Raw genomic sequence first — 18,351 nt, 5'->3', positions numbered from 1 at the left:
AATAACTTGCCTAGCTAAATTTCTCTCCTTTCTTTCTTCCCTCCCTGTTTTGTCTTGCTGTATTACCAGCCATTCCTCTCTCTGCTTATACAGAGAGTAGAGAGGTTTCAGGAGGGGTCACTAGCTACTTCTACAACACAAGTGAGAACAGTGTTTGGAGCTTGTAGCCCTGTTTCTCTGTACTAAGCAATATTTTCTTTTTTATTCACTGCTCATTGCTGGAATCTGTGTTAGTACATAATGCTGTCGAACTTTCTGTTTTGTTTCTTAAACGGTATTATTTTCTCTCATTCAGAATTGAGTTTCTGCGACACCTCAGAAGCTTCTTCCAGATCATGTTTAAAATTGAAACAAAGACCGCTGAAGAAGAGCACATGGGCGGGGAGAAAGTCTTAATGACATGTGTTGGCATTGGATTTTGCAACCTCAGTAAAACTATAAGATAAAAAACATCTACAGACTCCATGAAAGACAGAAAATGCTGCAAAGATCTAATAAACCCTACCTGTCTCTGTACTTACTCTGGCGTAGGGAGACGTGATGATTCCAGTGCGGGGTTACCCAAGCTCACTGCATGTAAACAATAAAGCTGACTTCAGACTATTTCAATCTGTGCTATTTATAAATGCAGTGCCAGTATTCTGTGCTGCTTGGAGTGGCTCTCTGGAGTCTCAGCTGACTTGGGACTCTTTGCACTGTATTCCACTGAATGGGACACAAGTGCCTCATGTCACTGTGCTCTCAGGCCTTAATGAGGTGAGTGCTCTGGTTTTGTGTATTTACTGCTTTCACTCGTAGCTTTTTCTGAAAGGTTTAGATAGAGAGGGAAAACAAAAACAAGCTTTGCATTGCGAAACAAATGATCACAACGGAAATATTAGATTATTGAGGTAATTGCAGAGATAATATTGGCATGAAAATTAAAAGTATGGCAGCAATTCTTTGTTTGTACATTGTGTGTGTTTAGTATTTGTCAAATGCTCCATTCCTGTTTACATATACTAAATTCACAGATCACTAAGTAGTCAGAGTTGGAAAGGACCCAGAAAGATCACTGAGCCCAACTCTTAAGTGAATGGCCTATACAGGGACGAAACCCATGACCTTGGCATTATTAGCACTATGCTTTAACCAGCTGAGCTCATCTCAGGGTTGCAGTTTCAAAGGGAGAATAAAATATCTGTCTTTTCTTTTTTCCTAATGTTAGAATACTGTGGAGGAGATCACAGCCTATACTGACTTATTTAACCTCTTTTGCAAAGATGGGCATGGGAGGAGAAATCTCCATGGCAGCTTTTGACTTACCACATATATTCTTTTTAGGTTTGTTTGGCATGCGATACATGTGGCTCACAATTAGTTGTTAGAAGTAGCAAAAATAGCTGTAGGCTTTGTGAAAGAAAAATATATTCAGTTCCACCTGAATTTTTGTGCATCTGCTCCCTTTTTAAAGTGCCAATAATGCTGTATGGGATGGATTGACAGATGCAAAAAAGTTTCTACCAGGTTGTATATATTTACCCATGAAAGGCCTCTGGTAGGTTCCAGGCAAACCTGTGGAAGTTAATGCTGAACTCCTGACACAAGGGAAGAAATTTATGTTTGACTTCAGATTATCCTTCATGTGTCTGGAGGAATATAAAACTGTGTCAAAAGCTGCAGTATAAAGAGAGCAGATACCAGTGACTCTGTTAAAATGGTTTAACAAACTTTATCTGATGCCACTGTAAAGTGGGCATTACCTCTGTAGTATGAAGAATATATATTGGACCAAAAAAGGACTTGGACAGAGGTTCAGTATTTGATTACTGTCTTGTTAATTTTTGCAGGCTGTGTGAGAAATTTTTTTACTGTACTTCGTTCTTGTTGCAATCTGTCAGACATTATTTGAAAAAATAAAGGTTTTTTTTTTCCTAAATAAGGAAAGCAAAACAAACAAATGGAAAAAAAAAAAAAAAAAGCCTGGAAGTCTTTCCTAAGCCCTTCATAACATAAATGGCTATCTTCAACTGATACATCCAAAAAACAACTTTGGGAGTTGCCAGAGAGGGGGAAAGGGAAAGGGTGAAGCCATTCCTGCAATTTATTGGCTTTCCAAAATTTGACTTGCAGCTAAGGAAATTCTAAATAAAACAATAGGATGTGAAATAAAATAACTTGACCATATTTTTTACATTTCAAGTTAGAAAAAGGAATATAATCGTGAAAGAATTTACCTTGCTCCCCTCTGTCACTATGTAATGAAAAAACTAGAAATTTCATAAATTGAAATTAGCCAAAATACAAGACACCACTGATCCAAAAGGTGGAATATACAAACTAAAATTAAAAGCCACTTGAATAAAAATATAAAGCTTACATTAATTAAGAATTAATTAAGAGTTTGTGCCACAGCTCTAATTTCCAAAATTTGCTTAAATAAAAATTTGCAAGTATTGTCACAATTTCAAAAATGAAATTTAAGCTTTATTCTTTTTAAGCTTAACTACAAAGCTATGAGTTTTTCCAAATGTTCCAGTTGCACCAGGCATAGAGACCGCAATAAGTTGCCCAAGCAGCAGATACTATGTTACACAATTACCTGTACTTAACCTTAGTGTTAAAATTGGACTGGTAAGCCTTAGCCCTGATGTAAATTGCATAGCTCTACAGCACAACGCTTGCTGTAACAATTCAAATCCTGTGAATTTACTTGTTTCTTTACAGATAAAAAGAATGGTATATGAAACTAATAAGTTTTTCCAGAACAGTCACTCTTTGGAGAAATATTAACAATTCCAGAGGAGGTTTTAGGTAAGAACATTCTTAAAATTATATGGCCTTCATGTTCTGGGAAAAGAACTTATTAGAAGGAAATCCTGCAGATAAAAGCTGTTTGTTTATCGGCAAAACAGCAACTGACATCTGTTTTGGTGGTCTGATCACACATGCAGTAAGATAGTTAATTTTAGAGCTGGACAGAGGAAATTAATTTTTGCTGAAAAAAATTCATAGTGTTGGTAGCCACAGGCTTCTGATGAAGATGGTAGTTACTAGGAGACACATCTTTCATCTCAGTCCATCCATAACAGAGTAATACTCAGGTAACTAAAATTTGAAGTGATAGCTGTACGCGAATAATCCTGTACTCTGAACAATCCGTCAGTAATTTAGTTAATCCCTTGGGGTGAACAGCTCTGATAATAGAATCAAAATGGTTTCAGTTGGAAGAGACCTTACAGATCATCCAGTTCCACCAGCCCCCTAACCACGTTGCTCAAAGACCCATTCAGTCTGGCCTTGAACACTTCCAGGATTTGGGCATCCACAGCTACACTGGGCAACCTGTTAGAGCAGCTCACTGCCCTCACAGTAACTAATTTCTTCTAATAACTAATCTAAACATACCTTCTTTAGCTTAAAGCCATCATCACTTGTTCTGTCCCTGCATGCCCTTTTAAAAAGTTCCTTTCCAGCCTTCCTTTAGGTTCCATTATGTACTGACTTAAAGGTCCTATAAGGTCTCCACAGAGTGTTCTCCAGGCTCTACAAAACCAACTCTCTCAGCCTGTCTTCATGAGAAGAGGTGCTCAGACCCTCAGATCTTTACTGTGGGTGTCCTCTGGACATGTTCCAGGAGGTCCAGGTCTTATTTTGGCATCCCCAGAGCTGAATGCACCACTGCAAGTGCAGTCCCATGAGACTTGCAGTCACAGTGGTGATGTGAAAAGTATTTGTAAAATATGCCCTTACCTGGCATCTCCTGCCAATTTTGTAATACCTGTTCTCAAACTTTCTTCTATGATGTTATGACTGTAGTTTGACAGCACCTTCTGTAGATATGTCAGAAAATCCATGCCATCTTGCTGTAGCAAGTTGCTGTAGGACAGCTTCTGAAGTAGAAGAGATTATATTGGAAGCAAGATTGTTTCATTCCAAGTGCGCTTTATCAAAGGCGTATGGCTAGAAGCCAGTGTAATAACTGTCTGGGGAAACACACAGTAGGTAAGTTAGCTGGGCCAAAACAGTAAGTACATGGCCATCTTGGGTAATGTTTTCAAAATAGTGTTGTTACTGCCAGAGCATATATACTTTCTCTCTTCCTCTTCCCCATGGGTGATACGGGTTTTGTTTCAATCCACAGAGGCATAATTCTCTGCAAATTCTGACATTCACTTCCTTGTTTCTCAATCCTACTCTTGAGAAACCAGAGGCAAAAAAAGACAAGAAAAGAAACCAATTTTCAGAATGCAAAATTTTGTCTATGAGTTAATTTCCCTTTTTTTTTTTTTTTTTAAATATTGCATGGCTATCTCCATGCTTTTATTTTGTGTGTCTGATGTATATCCACTTCTATTTAATCTGGCTCCTAAGGGATCCTAAGTGAGACACACAACTGTGTCAGGGCAACTCTAAACAAAATAAAAATATGGAAGGAGCATCTTTTGCAGTTACTGCTTAGGTCTTGGTAAGCTGTATCTTAAAAGAGCATTCATTATGGGGACTACAGTGTCTTCCCATTGCCTGTTGCCTCTGAGCAACACTGACAAACTCTGAAAAACACCTATAACCTATTGTCAGTGAGACAGGTAAAAAGAAAGGAAGTCCTGCCGGGAAGTGAGTGTGTGGGCTGAACTGTGTGGTGACAGCATTGGATGAGTAACAGAAGCAAGTCATGCACTGTGTCACAGCATCACAATGTCCAAATAGCACTTGGACTAGATATAAATTGAGTTGTGACATTGTTACAAGACAGAACTATTAGGATGATTTGTAATAAATCTGTAGCAATAGATGTCAGGTGTTAGTGCTAATCTCTTTCCTGGAATAGTAAGATCATGTGTATATACTAAGAAGAGTGCCCAGAGCTATATTCCCTGTGTATTAGAGAGTATACAAATACTCTGTGTATGTAGCAATAAGGAGACCCACAGAAGAAACCTGGTTTAAAGTGGTATTGATTAACGGTGTAGCCACATGAAAACAAAGGCCAAAATAAATTCTTTACATGAGGGTGAGCAGTGGCTGTGTGCCCATGGAAATTGAAGTAGCAACTGCTCTGCACAACTGAGCACACAGAGGCATATTTGTCCTCATGCTGTATGTCTGCCACATTGTCACTCCCTCTTCTCAGTACCAGTTTGGCCATGCTTCCCTGGCAGCCTCCTCTGTGCTGCTCACACAAGAAACATCAGTGCTCCTTCAACAGTAATCCCATGCTGAAAATCTGTAGGGCCTTGTGGAGACTGATCCATGTGAGGTATCTGGTGCTTAACCATGGATGAACTAGTAGGATTAAGGGCTTGATTCCAATGATCATCACTACATGTCAATGACACATCCCTTTTTACAAAATGCAACAGGCTCAGGAGGGCACTCATTTTTGCAGGATGCCTCAGAAGTTACATGCTTCAGAACAAATGCCTTACCCCTTCCCACTGCATTTTTAACCTGCTGCCACCTTGCTCCTTGAAAGTTACTTAAATCTTTTTTTCAGTCCTAAACTGTCTCCAAGGGTAAGAGAAAAACTGCTTTAGCAAATTTTGCATAAATCTAGGTATATTTTCTTAACTTTGCTGAACGTGGATATATTCCGTAAGTTAAGACTTTGGTTCTTATTCGTCATCCCTCGGCACATCAAGACAAACAATTTTCTTTGTTTGTCTGTAATACAGTTTTGATTCTGTATAAAGCACTAAAGATTTGCAAGATGCATCTAGATCAAAGTGTGCATGAATTTTGATTATTTACTCTTTTTTTTTTTTTTTTTTTAACCCATGAAAGTGGGGAAGAAAGAAAAGAAAACCACAGCCATACTAATGCCTGAAGCAGTATGGCTTCCTGAGAGATTCATAAAAGTATTTGTGTTTAGAAACACATCTAAACATTCAGAATGTGACTGGGAAAGAATTTCTATTGCAGAATGTTTCTGAGCATTGATTGTAAAAATCTACTTAATAATTCATGCCACAAGTTTATTATCTACTATTTTCACTTGATTTTTGGGACATAGGTAATCTACATAATATATTTTCAAAGAACACATCCACAGTGAGTCAGGGCTAAATAAAACGGACTAGGAAAAGGTATTTCTTTTGGAATGTGTTTGTCAGGTTGTTAGCAAAAATACTGTTTCTTCATCCTTTACCATTAATGTCAGCAGCAAGTTTCATCTTGAAACAGTGTCAAGATCTTGCTCTAGACTTTTCTAAGCAATGATGTATGAATTCAAATTGAGGAGCTGTTTTGAAAGATCTGACTTTTTCCATGCTATGTAGAGCATCTTAGAAGAACAGGCTATTAGACAAGGCACAGGCTTCTTAACAGTTTCTTACTCAACAAGAGGGTGAGGGGGGCTAGTCTAAAGCTGCACCACCAGAGGCTGGATGTGGCAGCTTCATAAAAAGGTATTCTTCATTTTAGTTTAAAGTACAAATAAAGAATGAACATCTGTTTCAGTTTGCAGAGTTAAATAAGCATTGTTAGCAGATTTTTTTTAAACTTCAAATTTACAGTAAGAAGCAAAAAGAGTATAACTAACAGCCAAGGAGAAGGATATTGCAGAATCCTATTACCCTTCTTTTCCCTTCTCAGTCTCACAAGTTTGCACAGAAAAGAGCAATTTTTTTCAGAAATTGTTGAAAAGCTATTGAGACATTGTAAGGAAAATACAAGAAATTACCAAAATTGTCACTTGCCTGACTGACACATGGAGTGAAAACTTAATCATATTTATGCTCATGGCATTTACTTCACTGAATCACTTTCAAAGAAAGAGCTGATATGAAAGAACTTGTCTGAAACTTCTCTTTTCACGCCTTTCAGTGTGATTTCAGGGAAGTCTCTCACTGATTTCCTCTGCCTTATGTCTTCTCCAGACAGTAACAATTCTATTAATTAATATACAATCTGAATTGTTATTCCCAAGTCATAGGCATATAAATATAAAAAGGTACATTGTTTGCATTACATGTAATGTAATTCTTGGCTTCATGCATTTTTATCCTCTGTTCCAAAGTCTGTGTTTTGGAGAACTTCTTTTGTGCCAGTGGTGGAGAAGAATGAAGTGACTCATTTTTATCCCACAGGGAGCTGGACTAGAAAATATCAAGATTCACAGAACCTCAGGTCTGTGCAAACTTTTGCCTCACTTTATGATGGCTATAAGCTTCTTTGGCCTCCACAAGCCTGAATCTCCCTGTTATGTTAAAATAAAATGTTATATTTCTGCTCTTTTTTAATGTTCCTTTTGGTTTGAGGGTGGTGGGTTTTGTTTATTTGTTTGTTTTGGTGAAGTTAATTTTCTTGGTTTTGCTTTTTTCACAAAATGTGTTTGGTTTATTTTGTCTCCCTCTAAAGACTAAATTCTGCCAGTTTTACTTGAGAAAGCTTTCCATTGTGATATATCCCTTTCTCCACTGATCTCTTCTCCTGTTAGATCCATGGTCTGTGCTGTATTGCACAAGCTGGAAGAACAATCCCCACTATGCTGCAGTGAGATTCTGAGCTACATCATTTCACTTCTCTGTTCCCTGTATGCACACAGAATCCTCTGCAGGCAGTCCCCTGGCCACTCACCCAGACAGCTTCCTCTCTTTTTTCCACTGGTCAATGATCTGTCTCACTACAGGGATTTTCATCCAGGATTTCTGAAATAGAAGAGTGAAGAGACAGATTTGATTTCTTCTAACTAAATCTGCCGCAGTAGCTCCTGCTGTAGAAACTAAGCATTTTCCTCATCTTTCCATCTCAGAGGTCTCCTTGAAGGCTTGCCATCTTGAAAAATAATAGTCCTCTGCCTGAATCCTCTGAGTTTTGGAAAAAAGTGGAGCAAGAAAGGAACTTAAGCCTAACATTGAAAATCAAAGTTTCTTGCTGACTGGCACTAACATGTATGGGCTACTTTAAAACTGGTGGAATATTATGCTGCAAAATGGACAAAGAGCACATTCTTATAAAGTCCTAAGTCTCTGAATTGTACAAGATAAAATCTTGATCTAAAGCTCCAGTCTTATGAAATTAAAATACTTTATTATTTTAGGACCTTCTGTTAAGGAAGCCAACCTGATGTTGTGTTTGCTTATCAATACTGTAGGAGTTTCTGTCGTTATATTTCCACTGGGGAAAACCCTTACTGCATTTCATCATATAAGGTGTCTACCATTGCTACTGCAAAGACTATCTCCAGCACAGAGACAAGGTTAGCTTAAGCGAAGGGGCTTTGAGGATTAGATACTACTTTTTAGCTTCTTGCTTTTCAATGAAGCGGTGTGAGGAATAAAAGTCATGAAGATATAGCAGCATACAATTGAAGAAACTAATGTAACTGTGCTACTCTTTCAATTATCTGTTTATATTTAAAGTGTTTAAAGCTATTTTTAAATATTGTTCTTTTGCCCACTAGCATTTTTAGGGAACAAAAAAAAAAATTTCCAATTCCTTGCCTACACATTTTTGCAGTGCTAGCTCATATAAAAAAATCAAAAAACACATATGGAAACCATAGTAGTTCTATCTCACCAACCACTCTCATGACAATCCACTTCTTCTGGTGTTACTGCAGCTGCTAGCCAAATATTAAACTCAAATAGCTCTATGTGGGGCTTGTTAGTTTCACTTTTGAGGGTAAGCAGAACAGTGGCAGTTCCAAGTAAAAGCCGTTCCCTTTGCAATCTTTTTAATTTGCTTCCTCTGCCATTTACTGAGTGGTAACCTCTCCATAGACAGTAGAATATTTATTTATATTGCAGCAGGCAACATGTCTTAAGCACAAACTGGCTCCTGTTGTCACAATTTCTGGTAACCAAAAATATCTCTCTGGGGTTTTTGGTAGCTTTAGGCTTTCTGTCTATGGCTGACTCAATTCTGTAGCAGCAGAAGAAGCAGAATAGAAGACGTTCAAAATCAGGAAGGTTGGACACCCTATGACTCATCTCAGAGGACTGGGTTTCCTCCACAGGTCTAGCTGTGTTGAAGGCAGTGCCAGGACTGAAGGGTACTGTTGCAGCTTCTCTAGTCCTGGGAATGCCAGATTCAACATTGCTTGGCATTGATTGAAAACCATGACAACTGGCTTTCCTTCATTTCTACAGAGGAGAACTAGTTCTGCTTTTTGAAGAGATAAATAAAAATAAATACATCTAATTGTTTCAGTCCTTCACATGAAGGGTATTTTGAGAATGACACATTCTGAAGCTACCCCCTGGAAGGATCAAGTTAACTCCTGTTTTTGCCTGAGGTACAGCTAGCTTGACAATATCTTTTATAACCTAAACTTTGAGGAAGCTTAATGGCAAGTGATATGTATTCTTTGCCCTAGGGAGAGCTTTTTTTGCTTTTTTTTTTTTGTATGTGTGCCTCAGTGTCAGGGAATGCTTACTGGAATTGCTTATCTAAAAATCTTCCTCCTCTAAGAAAAGGAGTTAGTGGAAGCTATTTCTAGATCCTAAAATGCTGTCCTGGGGAGCTCCAATATGTAGTTTGTTTCCATTATGCTATAAAGAGTGGAACAAGATATCAGTATTTTCAAATGTAATAGTTGCTGAGTGCTTCTTTTAATATAGGAAATTAAAGAGCTGAATTTGATTTATTGTTTTAATTGCAAAGAAAGATCTTTAACTGATCTGACTGGAATTCGAAAATAAGGGAGGAGAAAAAAAGTGGAATTTGACAGGGGTTTGATGTTGTTTGTAGCAATGTAAATACAAGGCAATACTGAAAATCAGTGGTTAAATTATGTAGAGTTTGATCCCACAATTAATTAATGAAAGCTGTGTTACCAAAGTAGTGGCATGTGGGACAGGCCTCTCTCTTATAATTGCCTCGTAGCTGGTTTGCAGAGGTCCATACCTTTTTGAATCCAGACTAGGAATTTACTTCTTTGTGAAAACCCTATACTCTTGCTTGTTTTAACTAAAACTGGTCAAAAATATTCAAAAGCAAAACAGCTATGTTAAAGATACCTAATAATTTATTATTATAAAATATTTTAGTATTACACTTTTGCCAGTGTGCATGTTTGATACCAACACTGATATCTAGCTTTTTCCTGAAGTAACTTTTTCAGAAATATTGATAAAGCAATGGGTCTCATATCTATTTTCATTTGAGCAATAATTACTTAGCACATTTGAAGAATCAGCAGACTGCATATTTTTATAATTGTATTTCAGACTGGAATAAGTTTCTGATTTTAATCTCTGTGCATCCTTTTCCAGAACTGTGAATCAAAACACAACTTACTGCTACTATGTACTATCAATCAGAAGTAAAACTGAGTAGAAACAACAGTAAAATTCGTGTCTTTACTTCATTGTGAAATATTGAGATGAGAATAGCTACAAACAAATTTTTCACTTTGAGCTTACTGTAAGCAGTTTAGAGATTTCTAGAATCACTTAATAAAAGTTTCTTGTTTGTATATTTGTGTGTGTATATCAAAGTTTCTTGTTCTTACAGAATCATAAAATGGTTTGGGTTTGAAGAGACATTAAAAGTCATCTACTTCTAATGCCCCTGTCATAGGTAGGGACATCTTTCACTATACCAAGTTGCTCAGAGTCACATCCAATTTGATCTTGAACCCTTCTAGGGATGGACCATTTGCAGTTTCCGTGGGAAACCTGTTCCAGCACCTCAATGTTCTCAAAATAAAGAATTTCTTCTTAATATCTAATCTAAACCCACTTTCTTCAGTTTAAAGCCATTTTGTCCTGTCACTACATGCCCATGTCTCTCTCTGGTCTTCCTGTAAGACTCCTTTACAGGAAGGTTGCTAAACCTGGAAGGCTGCTATAAAGTCTCCCTGAAGACTTCTCCCTGAAGCCTTCTCTTTTCCGTCCTAACTCAAGAACCCTCATTAAGGTCTCTGGTGATTGATGTGAGTACAGAAGGCAGTTAGGAAAATGTGCAAGATACACTTGGTTCACTTTCATTACATTGATTTCTGTGTTACATCCAAGTAGCTTAGTAATTGTACCTTAAATGTATTACAAAATGAAAAAAAAAATCATAAAGATTGAGCTCTCAAGTGAGGAAATTAAAAAACTTCAATAGTTGACCTTAACAGGATTTTTGTGTTGTCTTTTATCCTTTTATTTTCTAGCTGTATCATGCTCACATCCTGCTACACTGAAGCAGATGAAATTACACAACAGTTAAGTAACGCAAAGAAAAACCCAAACCCAACAGGATGAAACATTACTGATGGAAATGAATTTACATAAACATTAACTTTTGAAGCTTCCTGGCTTTCACAGATAGATAACTGCTGCCAAACAAGCTCAGGAAGGTTAAGTTTCCATAATAATGCATGGTAAAAGAATATGGGCGGAGCTGCAGTCCATTACATTTAAAATCAGATATTTTTAAACAGTACATAATTAACTTCTAGAAATATTAATTTTAAAAATGCATAACATATGTTCTCATCTAAATCTCCATTTATGTCTTGAGACATAAGAAAAAAATTCTTTTCTATATATGTGTGTATATATATATATATATATATATATATATATACATGAAAACACTATTCAAAGAACAATCTTACTTTCCACAAATTGATGACGGGTTGACAGGTTGTTCATGACGCAGTCATGAACACTGTACAAAATGAAGTCCTGAAGACAGTGAACTGGGCTGGCAACTTAAAATTATGCATTAGAGTACTTCTGGTCAATTTCTGAGTCCCTTTAAATATCTGGAAACTCCAAGAATGAATAGAGAAATACTAGTTTGTGTATATGAGGAAAGCAGGCTGTCCCCCATATTTGCCTAAAGTAAGAAAGGCTGAGGTTATTTTGGTTTGATTTCTCAAAAGAAAAAACAGACCCTGGGCCCTCCAAAATCTATTTTGAGAGGTTTTCAATCTAGTAGATTTCCCTATTCCCATGGGATTTTCAAAGACAATTTCTTTGTCAAAAGTTTTTTTCCTATTGATTGGTAGACCTAGGAAGGCACTTTAATTTATCTTTATTATGAATATGAATATGATTTGTATAACAGTAACACTGAAAAGCTTTTGAATTCAGTGGAGGGTTGATCCTGGCTGGATACCAGGTATCCAACAAAGCTACTCTAACATTCTCCTTCGCAACTAGACATGGGAGAGAAAATATAGTGAAAGGCTCATGATTTGAGATAAAGTCAGTGAGACTGGTAAACCAATTACCATCTCAGGCAAAACAGATTGAATTTGGTCATTAGTTGACTTTAGGACCAAGAAAATCAGATCAGGATAATGAGAAGTAAAACAAACCTTAAAAACAGTTTCCCCCACTTCTCTACCTTCCTAGTTCTACTTCCTCCTGCAATGGTACAGGCAGAAGGGGAATGGGGGCTATGGACAGTTCATCAGATATTTTTTCTCCCAGTGCTCAGGAAGAGAAGTCCTTCCCATACTCCAGTGTGGAGTGCCTCCCACAGGACACAGTTCCCTATTAATTTCTCCAGTGTCAGCTCATCTCTCAGGAATATTGCACTCTTCCACAGGTGCAAACCATCAGGCACAACCTGCTCCAGCACGAGATCTCACAAGGTAACAAGTCTTACCAGGAAACCCGCTCCAGTGTAGGCTCCTCTCTCCCTGGCTCTGCAGGTCCCTGCCAGGACCTGCTCCAGCACAGGCCTCCTGTAGGGTCACATCCTCTTTTGGGCATCCACCTGCTTTGGTGTGGGTCTCCTTCACAGGCTGAAGGTGGATCTCTGCATCCATGTGGTCCCCGTGGGCTGCAGGAGCACAACTACTTCACCATGGGTTGCACCATGGGCTGAGGGGGAATCCCAGCTGCAGTGTCTGCCTTGTCCCTCCCCTTCTTCACTGACCTGGCTGTCTGCAGAGCTGTCCCTCTTATGTACTCTCACTCTGCTCTTCTCTGGTTGCAATTACATCTACCCAATAACTTTTTTTCCTTCTTAAATAAATATGTTATCAAAAGGCATTACCATAATTTCTGATTGTCCCAGCCTTGGCCAGCAGCATGTCTGTCTCGAAGGTGTCAGACACTGGGTCTACCAGACATGGAGGACACTTCCAACAGAAGCCAGTAGCTCCCCCACTACCAAAACCTGGCCATGCAAACCTAAGACAAATTCACATGTTATTGTATTTAGATACCAGTTAAGCACACAAGATACCCTGCTTTAAAGATGAAAGGGAAAACAAAGCAAAACAGAATCTATGCAAGCAAAAGTTGGTTAGGGAACTTGATGGATCCTGGCATACATGGACTTTATGGACTCCTGAAGCATTTGTATTGCAATCACTAGGACTTTTGACAGCAGAGCCACTAACAAACACTACAAGCTGAGTCTTCAGTTCTTGAAGGTTCTCCTTCAGCCTCAGGCTGAAGTTTTATTAATTTTATTTCACTCTGTTAGCATATTTTGAGTAGAAATTCAGACTTACTGACCCTTTTCCTCACTGTGTGATACTAGAATACCTAAATGTTTACTAATCAAAAAAGTCATAGGGTAACAGTAAATTTGTGGTTCCCTGTAATAGTATTTATACCAAGCCATTTCCCATCAGTGGACTGCATTTCAAAAATTTATTTTGAAGTTCTACAGTTAAACCAATTGCTTGTGCTTACTTGCCTGCCTGCTTTTTCCAGCTATTAAATTGTTGGCTGCACACTAGGTTTTATCCTCTAATAAGAGAAAGGCACATGTTCCTTAAAAGGAAATCCCATGCTGCTGTTCTGTTGTGACTCAACTAACTTGGCAAGAAAGGAATTTACTCAATTTCCATATCAGATCCACACCAACCCGTGCTGAGGCACATGGATGACAGCATTCACAGGATTACAACATTTAATAGAGCCACAAGCAGTATGGAGATCAGTGCAGACCTTACTACTCACGTGAGGCAATTAGCTTCACTAAACAGTAAATAAGCAAATTATTTTATCTTTATTTGCAGAAAACCTATCAGAAACCACTGAAATCCACAAAACTGGAACAATTAAATTTGAAAGGTGCAGATGAAAATCTCATGCACTACATGTGGGTGACTTGTGCATATACTACCAATATTGTTTAAGAAATACAGCAACACTGCTATGCAATCCTTTTTAATCCAAGATTTAATGCCACTGGACATCTGACACACCCATCTCTCATACAATCTGTCAGGCAGAGCACTATTCCTTATCACTGTGGGCTACAAAGCAGGCTTCTCTGTCTTCTCCCCTTATTGTTTGGGGGGGCATCCCAGAGAGCTGTTGGAAAATGAAAGCTTATCCAACTCCTGGAAACCTCTGGGAAAGGAAATGGGGCAGTTTTGGACAAACAGGGAGCATTACCTGATTCCATTCCTCTAGTTTATAGAAGTCACCATCCTGCATTAGTCACTGTAGTCTCTGAGTGCTTTTTACTTGCTCAGCAATTGAACTAATGCCTGTTCTTGTAGGGCTTTTTCTGTGTTAGTTTGGGTTTTTAAATTTTTTTCCTGTGGGATTGTTGTGTGATGCAGCATTTTGTACCTGAACAAGAACACAGTGGGCTGTTGGAGAAGGAGCTGACAAAGGAGTGCATCTTCCATGGGTACAATTTAGTGTCTGGAGAAGTACCTTTTGCATTCTTCGGTATATGCTCCAAAAGCTGTCTTTGCAGAAATGCATTACAAAAGGTATTTTTAGGTACTTTCTACTGTCTCTCAGAGGAACAGTATCAAACAGTATCAAAGCAAAGAGAATATGCTTTGATTTTAATTTCAGCTGAAAATGATAAATCAAAGGACAACTATGAGAATCTTTGAAGTAACTACTACAGAACTATTTCTGTAATTTTCAGCTTTTCGAACATGAAACAAATTCTATATCCTGGCCAGCACACTAATCTCAGAATTTGGAACACAGAAGTAATCAAGTACAAAAAACTAAGCCTTTTGCACAGATGGCAAGTTTGTAACTTGCTTTGAAAAGCAAACTAAATTTGAAGCTGCTACATCACCTGTAGAAATAATGTTTATTGCATAATTAGTGGTATTTTTGTCCATTATTTGGGAATATGTTTACTAAGTTTATTGTTTAGCATTCATGTTTTTGGATTGCATGGTTATTATGTCTGTGTTACTACACCCTACACACAAGGGTATTCACAGAGTGTGAAGACGCAAAATGAAATGTGTGAACAGTATGGAGTCAAACTTCAACTCCCTGCCACAGGTGTCCAAGAATACTAACATGCAAATGTATGGACACTGTACGATCATTTAGCAAAGAAAAAGGGAAGGGGGGGTGCTTAAATGGCAGTTAGATGCAAACCTGAGATGTTCACAGTTTTTCAGTGCAGATGCCTTTTAAAGGATTTGTTGAAAATTGATATAGTAGCAAGAACTCTGATGAAAGTAATGAACAATGCTGAACAGACCAGTGAAAAAGGATATCTTATAGGACAATTCTGTTTCTTGCCGCGTTATACTAAAACATGTTTAATTATAATAAAAGACAAACAAAAGTACAAGGTATCACTAGGTCAGCTGTAAAGTTTGGAGTCCTAACACAGATTGGACTTTCAAAATCTAAGCAAGTGATGGTGTGCTTTATCATTCCAGAGGCTGAGAAATTTTGCAGGTCCAACTACACCTGACCCTGACAAACAACTGAAACTTAATAATACAAGGATTTGTCATCTATTTCAGTAAAATTCTTTTCATTTGCAGAGGTCTGTCCACAGAAATCTTGATGAGCAGAGTCTTATGTCATGCAGTGAGCACAACCAATGTAGTACACTACTCTCCTTATCTTTTGAATAGTCTGGATATCAGCGGCGTATTAGGTAATTATGTTTGGGAGGCATCAGAATATTATTATTTTGGAGTTTCTTTCTTTTTTCTGCTTCAAAGAAGTTTCCAGTGTCACTGCAGCATCTTTGTATGAGTTTTCCACACTGCAAACTGAGAAGAGACATTAAACATGAAAAACAAATTATTAGAGAATGTAATACCACAGAAACTTTCTTTGAGATGAAGGACTAGATATTATCAAAAAATAATGCTGTAACTGACTTTATTTCAAAATCACCAGGTATTCTTTACACTGCACATTCAATAAAAACAAAGCAATGTACCCACTGATATAATTTCCAGTTCTGAAATGGCCTAGATTTTGCCCTTAAAGGACCTGAGACCTGTGAGATGATGTTATAGCACATGGGCATACTCTTCTGTTCAGAGCAAAAGACCATGCATGACATCATAGAAATGACACTGTCGTGACAAAGTTTGTCCTTAAAGAATTACATTTTAACAGTACCAAATTGCTATCTGACATGTAACAGCCTGCTTTGAAAGTGAGAATGTCATGAGCGTGAGTCTATTATCAGTCTGAGACTCATCATCCATCAAAGTTTTTACATGGCTTTTTAGTTCTTCCCTGTCCCATCCTGCGTTTGTCCTTTGTCTAACAGACAACTCAGTTCCTGAGCCTTCAGGTGAAGCATGTTTACTTGGCACGGACAAGAAAACAAGGAACAAACTCATTACACAGGAAGTGACAGAAAAGTGTGCATTTTAGAAGTCAAAACTGTGCAATAAATCCCAAGAGGTGGGACAGAACTAGCACACACACACACACACACACACACACACACACACACACACACACACACATATATTTTGCTTAAAAAAACAACCGTACATTTTTTCTTGGGCCCAGCTAACACACTCGCTACTGCGCAGCCAGACCGCAGCAAAGACGCACTGCTTGTTTACCATGGCTGAACAAGGCCAGATCTGTCCCTCACTCTTGCTGGCCTCAAGCCCTTCGCTCACAGCGGTCCAGCTTTCACCTCGGCGGGCTCCTACAGACGGAGACTTGTGGGAGACAAGAAGCCCTTGCCGCCCACACCGACTGTCGAGCAGGCAGCGGGGGCAAAGAGCAGCACTCGCCTACTCGGCAGCGGTTCCGCTTCTCGTACTGACAGAACCAGGGTGCCCTCCCTAGTGCCGACGGAACCTGACAGAGCTCCAGATGAGTTTCGATCTCAAGCACACACGCGACTCCTAGGGATGGTACTGTCTAGGGCCAAGAGTTGGACGCGATGATACATGCGTGTCCCTTGCCCTTTCCAACTCAGAGTACGCTGCGGTTCTGTGACGAGGGGGCTGCAGCCTCCACGGGAGAGCTGCGCGATGCCTGCCCGGCAGCCGCACGGTGTCCCCGCGGGCCGAGGATCACCCGGCCCCGCCCGGCACGGCGAGCCCCGCGCGGAGCGGCCGCGCCTCGCCGGGGCAGCGCGGCGGGACCCGCCCCGCCCGCAGCCGCGCGATGACGTGAGCGGCGGCAGCACCGCCCAGCCGGAGGCAGCGGCAAGAGCGCGGCTCGGCGCGGAGCTGCCGCCGCGTCTCTCGGCTGGCGCCGCCGTGCATGGGCAGGGAGCGGGCGGGACGCTGCCTGCGCGCCGCGCTGTACAGCCGCCGCCGCGGTGAGTGGGGCCGGCAGCGCCCGCCCGCCAGCGGGGCCCAGGGGGTGGCCGGGATGGCGGCTGCACCGCCGGGTCCCGCGCCCCGTCCCGCGGGCGGGGGCTCACCCCCCGCGGGCGGGGCGGGCGGGCTCTCGGGGGGCGGGCGGCGCTGCCCGCCGGGCGCTGCGAGCGGGGCACCGCGCTGGCTTCCTCCCCCTCCGTAAACAGGGCTCTCGGGGGGCGGGCCGGGGCCGACCTGGGTGGCGGGGAAGCTGGAAGTGTGGCTGCCGCGCCTCTTCGGCTCTTCGGTGGAGGTGCTGTGTGTTGCGGGAGAACTTACTCGCGAATACTTATTTGTGCCGTTAAAAAAAAAAAAAAAATCTCTTCGCAGAAGGAGGGCAAACAGTCTCGAAAAACCACATTTGTGGTTTTTCTCTGTAAGTCTCTACTGAATTTGCTTCTGTGTGGGGAAGTGTTCCGTTAGGTGTGGGTTATGAATTAATGGATTTGATTAATTTTCAGAAGATCATTTTTCTTTCAAGAAAGGAATTTCAGACAGAACTTAACTTCCTCAGGTTTTCTTTTTCTTTCTTTCTTTTTTTTTTTTTTTGACTGAAGTCTAATTAGAACCTGATTGTGGCATTGTCTTCAAATTTCTCACTTCTGCAGTCAGTGACAGGTGAGAAAATAACACCTTCTTTTGGTTATTCATAAATTGTTTTATGTTGGGAATTGTTGCCTGTATTCCTTTTGGTTGCTGTACAGAAGGAAACATAATTGGGAAGATTGTAACGGCTGTTAACAGTTTTGAGTGTAATTTTGCACTTGAGCTTATTTGCTTCATGATCAGTGTTTCTGGCATCTTAAAGCTTACCAATTTGTTATCTACTTCATTTGTTCTATTGCTAGTTAAAGGTAATGTGTATGTATCTAGGTGAGAGAGAAGTAATTCTTAAGTTTCTATTT

General features: G+C 39.8%; 2 protein-coding genes across 19 annotated transcripts in view; both read left to right on the top strand.

The window, feature by feature from the left end:
• RCL1 (RNA terminal phosphate cyclase like 1) overlaps positions 1–938 on the top strand; it is a 32,405-nt gene extending 31,467 nt beyond the window's left edge. The window contains exon 9 of the mRNA XM_038124323.1: positions 296–938. Coding sequence (XP_037980251.1) covers positions 296–446 — 151 coding nt within the window. The 3' untranslated portion in view covers positions 447–938. The remainder of the gene's footprint in view (positions 1–295) is intronic.
• Positions 939–17,270: 16,332 nt separating this feature from the next.
• Positions 17,271–18,351, top strand: part of JAK2 (Janus kinase 2) — an 87,696-nt gene continuing 86,615 nt past the window's right edge. For 11 of the 18 annotated variants that reach the window (XR_005255120.1, XR_005255117.1, XR_005255122.1 and 8 more), the window contains exon 1: positions 17,271–17,406. The gene's annotated coding sequence lies outside the window, so the exon portion shown is untranslated. The other 7 variants (XR_005255115.1, XR_005255114.1, XM_038123305.1 and 4 more) reach the window with 5 other exon arrangements.

Source organism: Motacilla alba, chromosome Z (assembly GCF_015832195.1).
Source record: "Motacilla alba alba isolate MOTALB_02 chromosome Z, Motacilla_alba_V1.0_pri, whole genome shotgun sequence".
Lineage (NCBI taxonomy): Eukaryota > Metazoa > Chordata > Aves > Passeriformes > Motacillidae > Motacilla > Motacilla alba.
The sequence above is the reverse complement of the archived record's forward strand: the minus strand, read 5'-3'. Positions and strand labels throughout refer to the sequence as shown.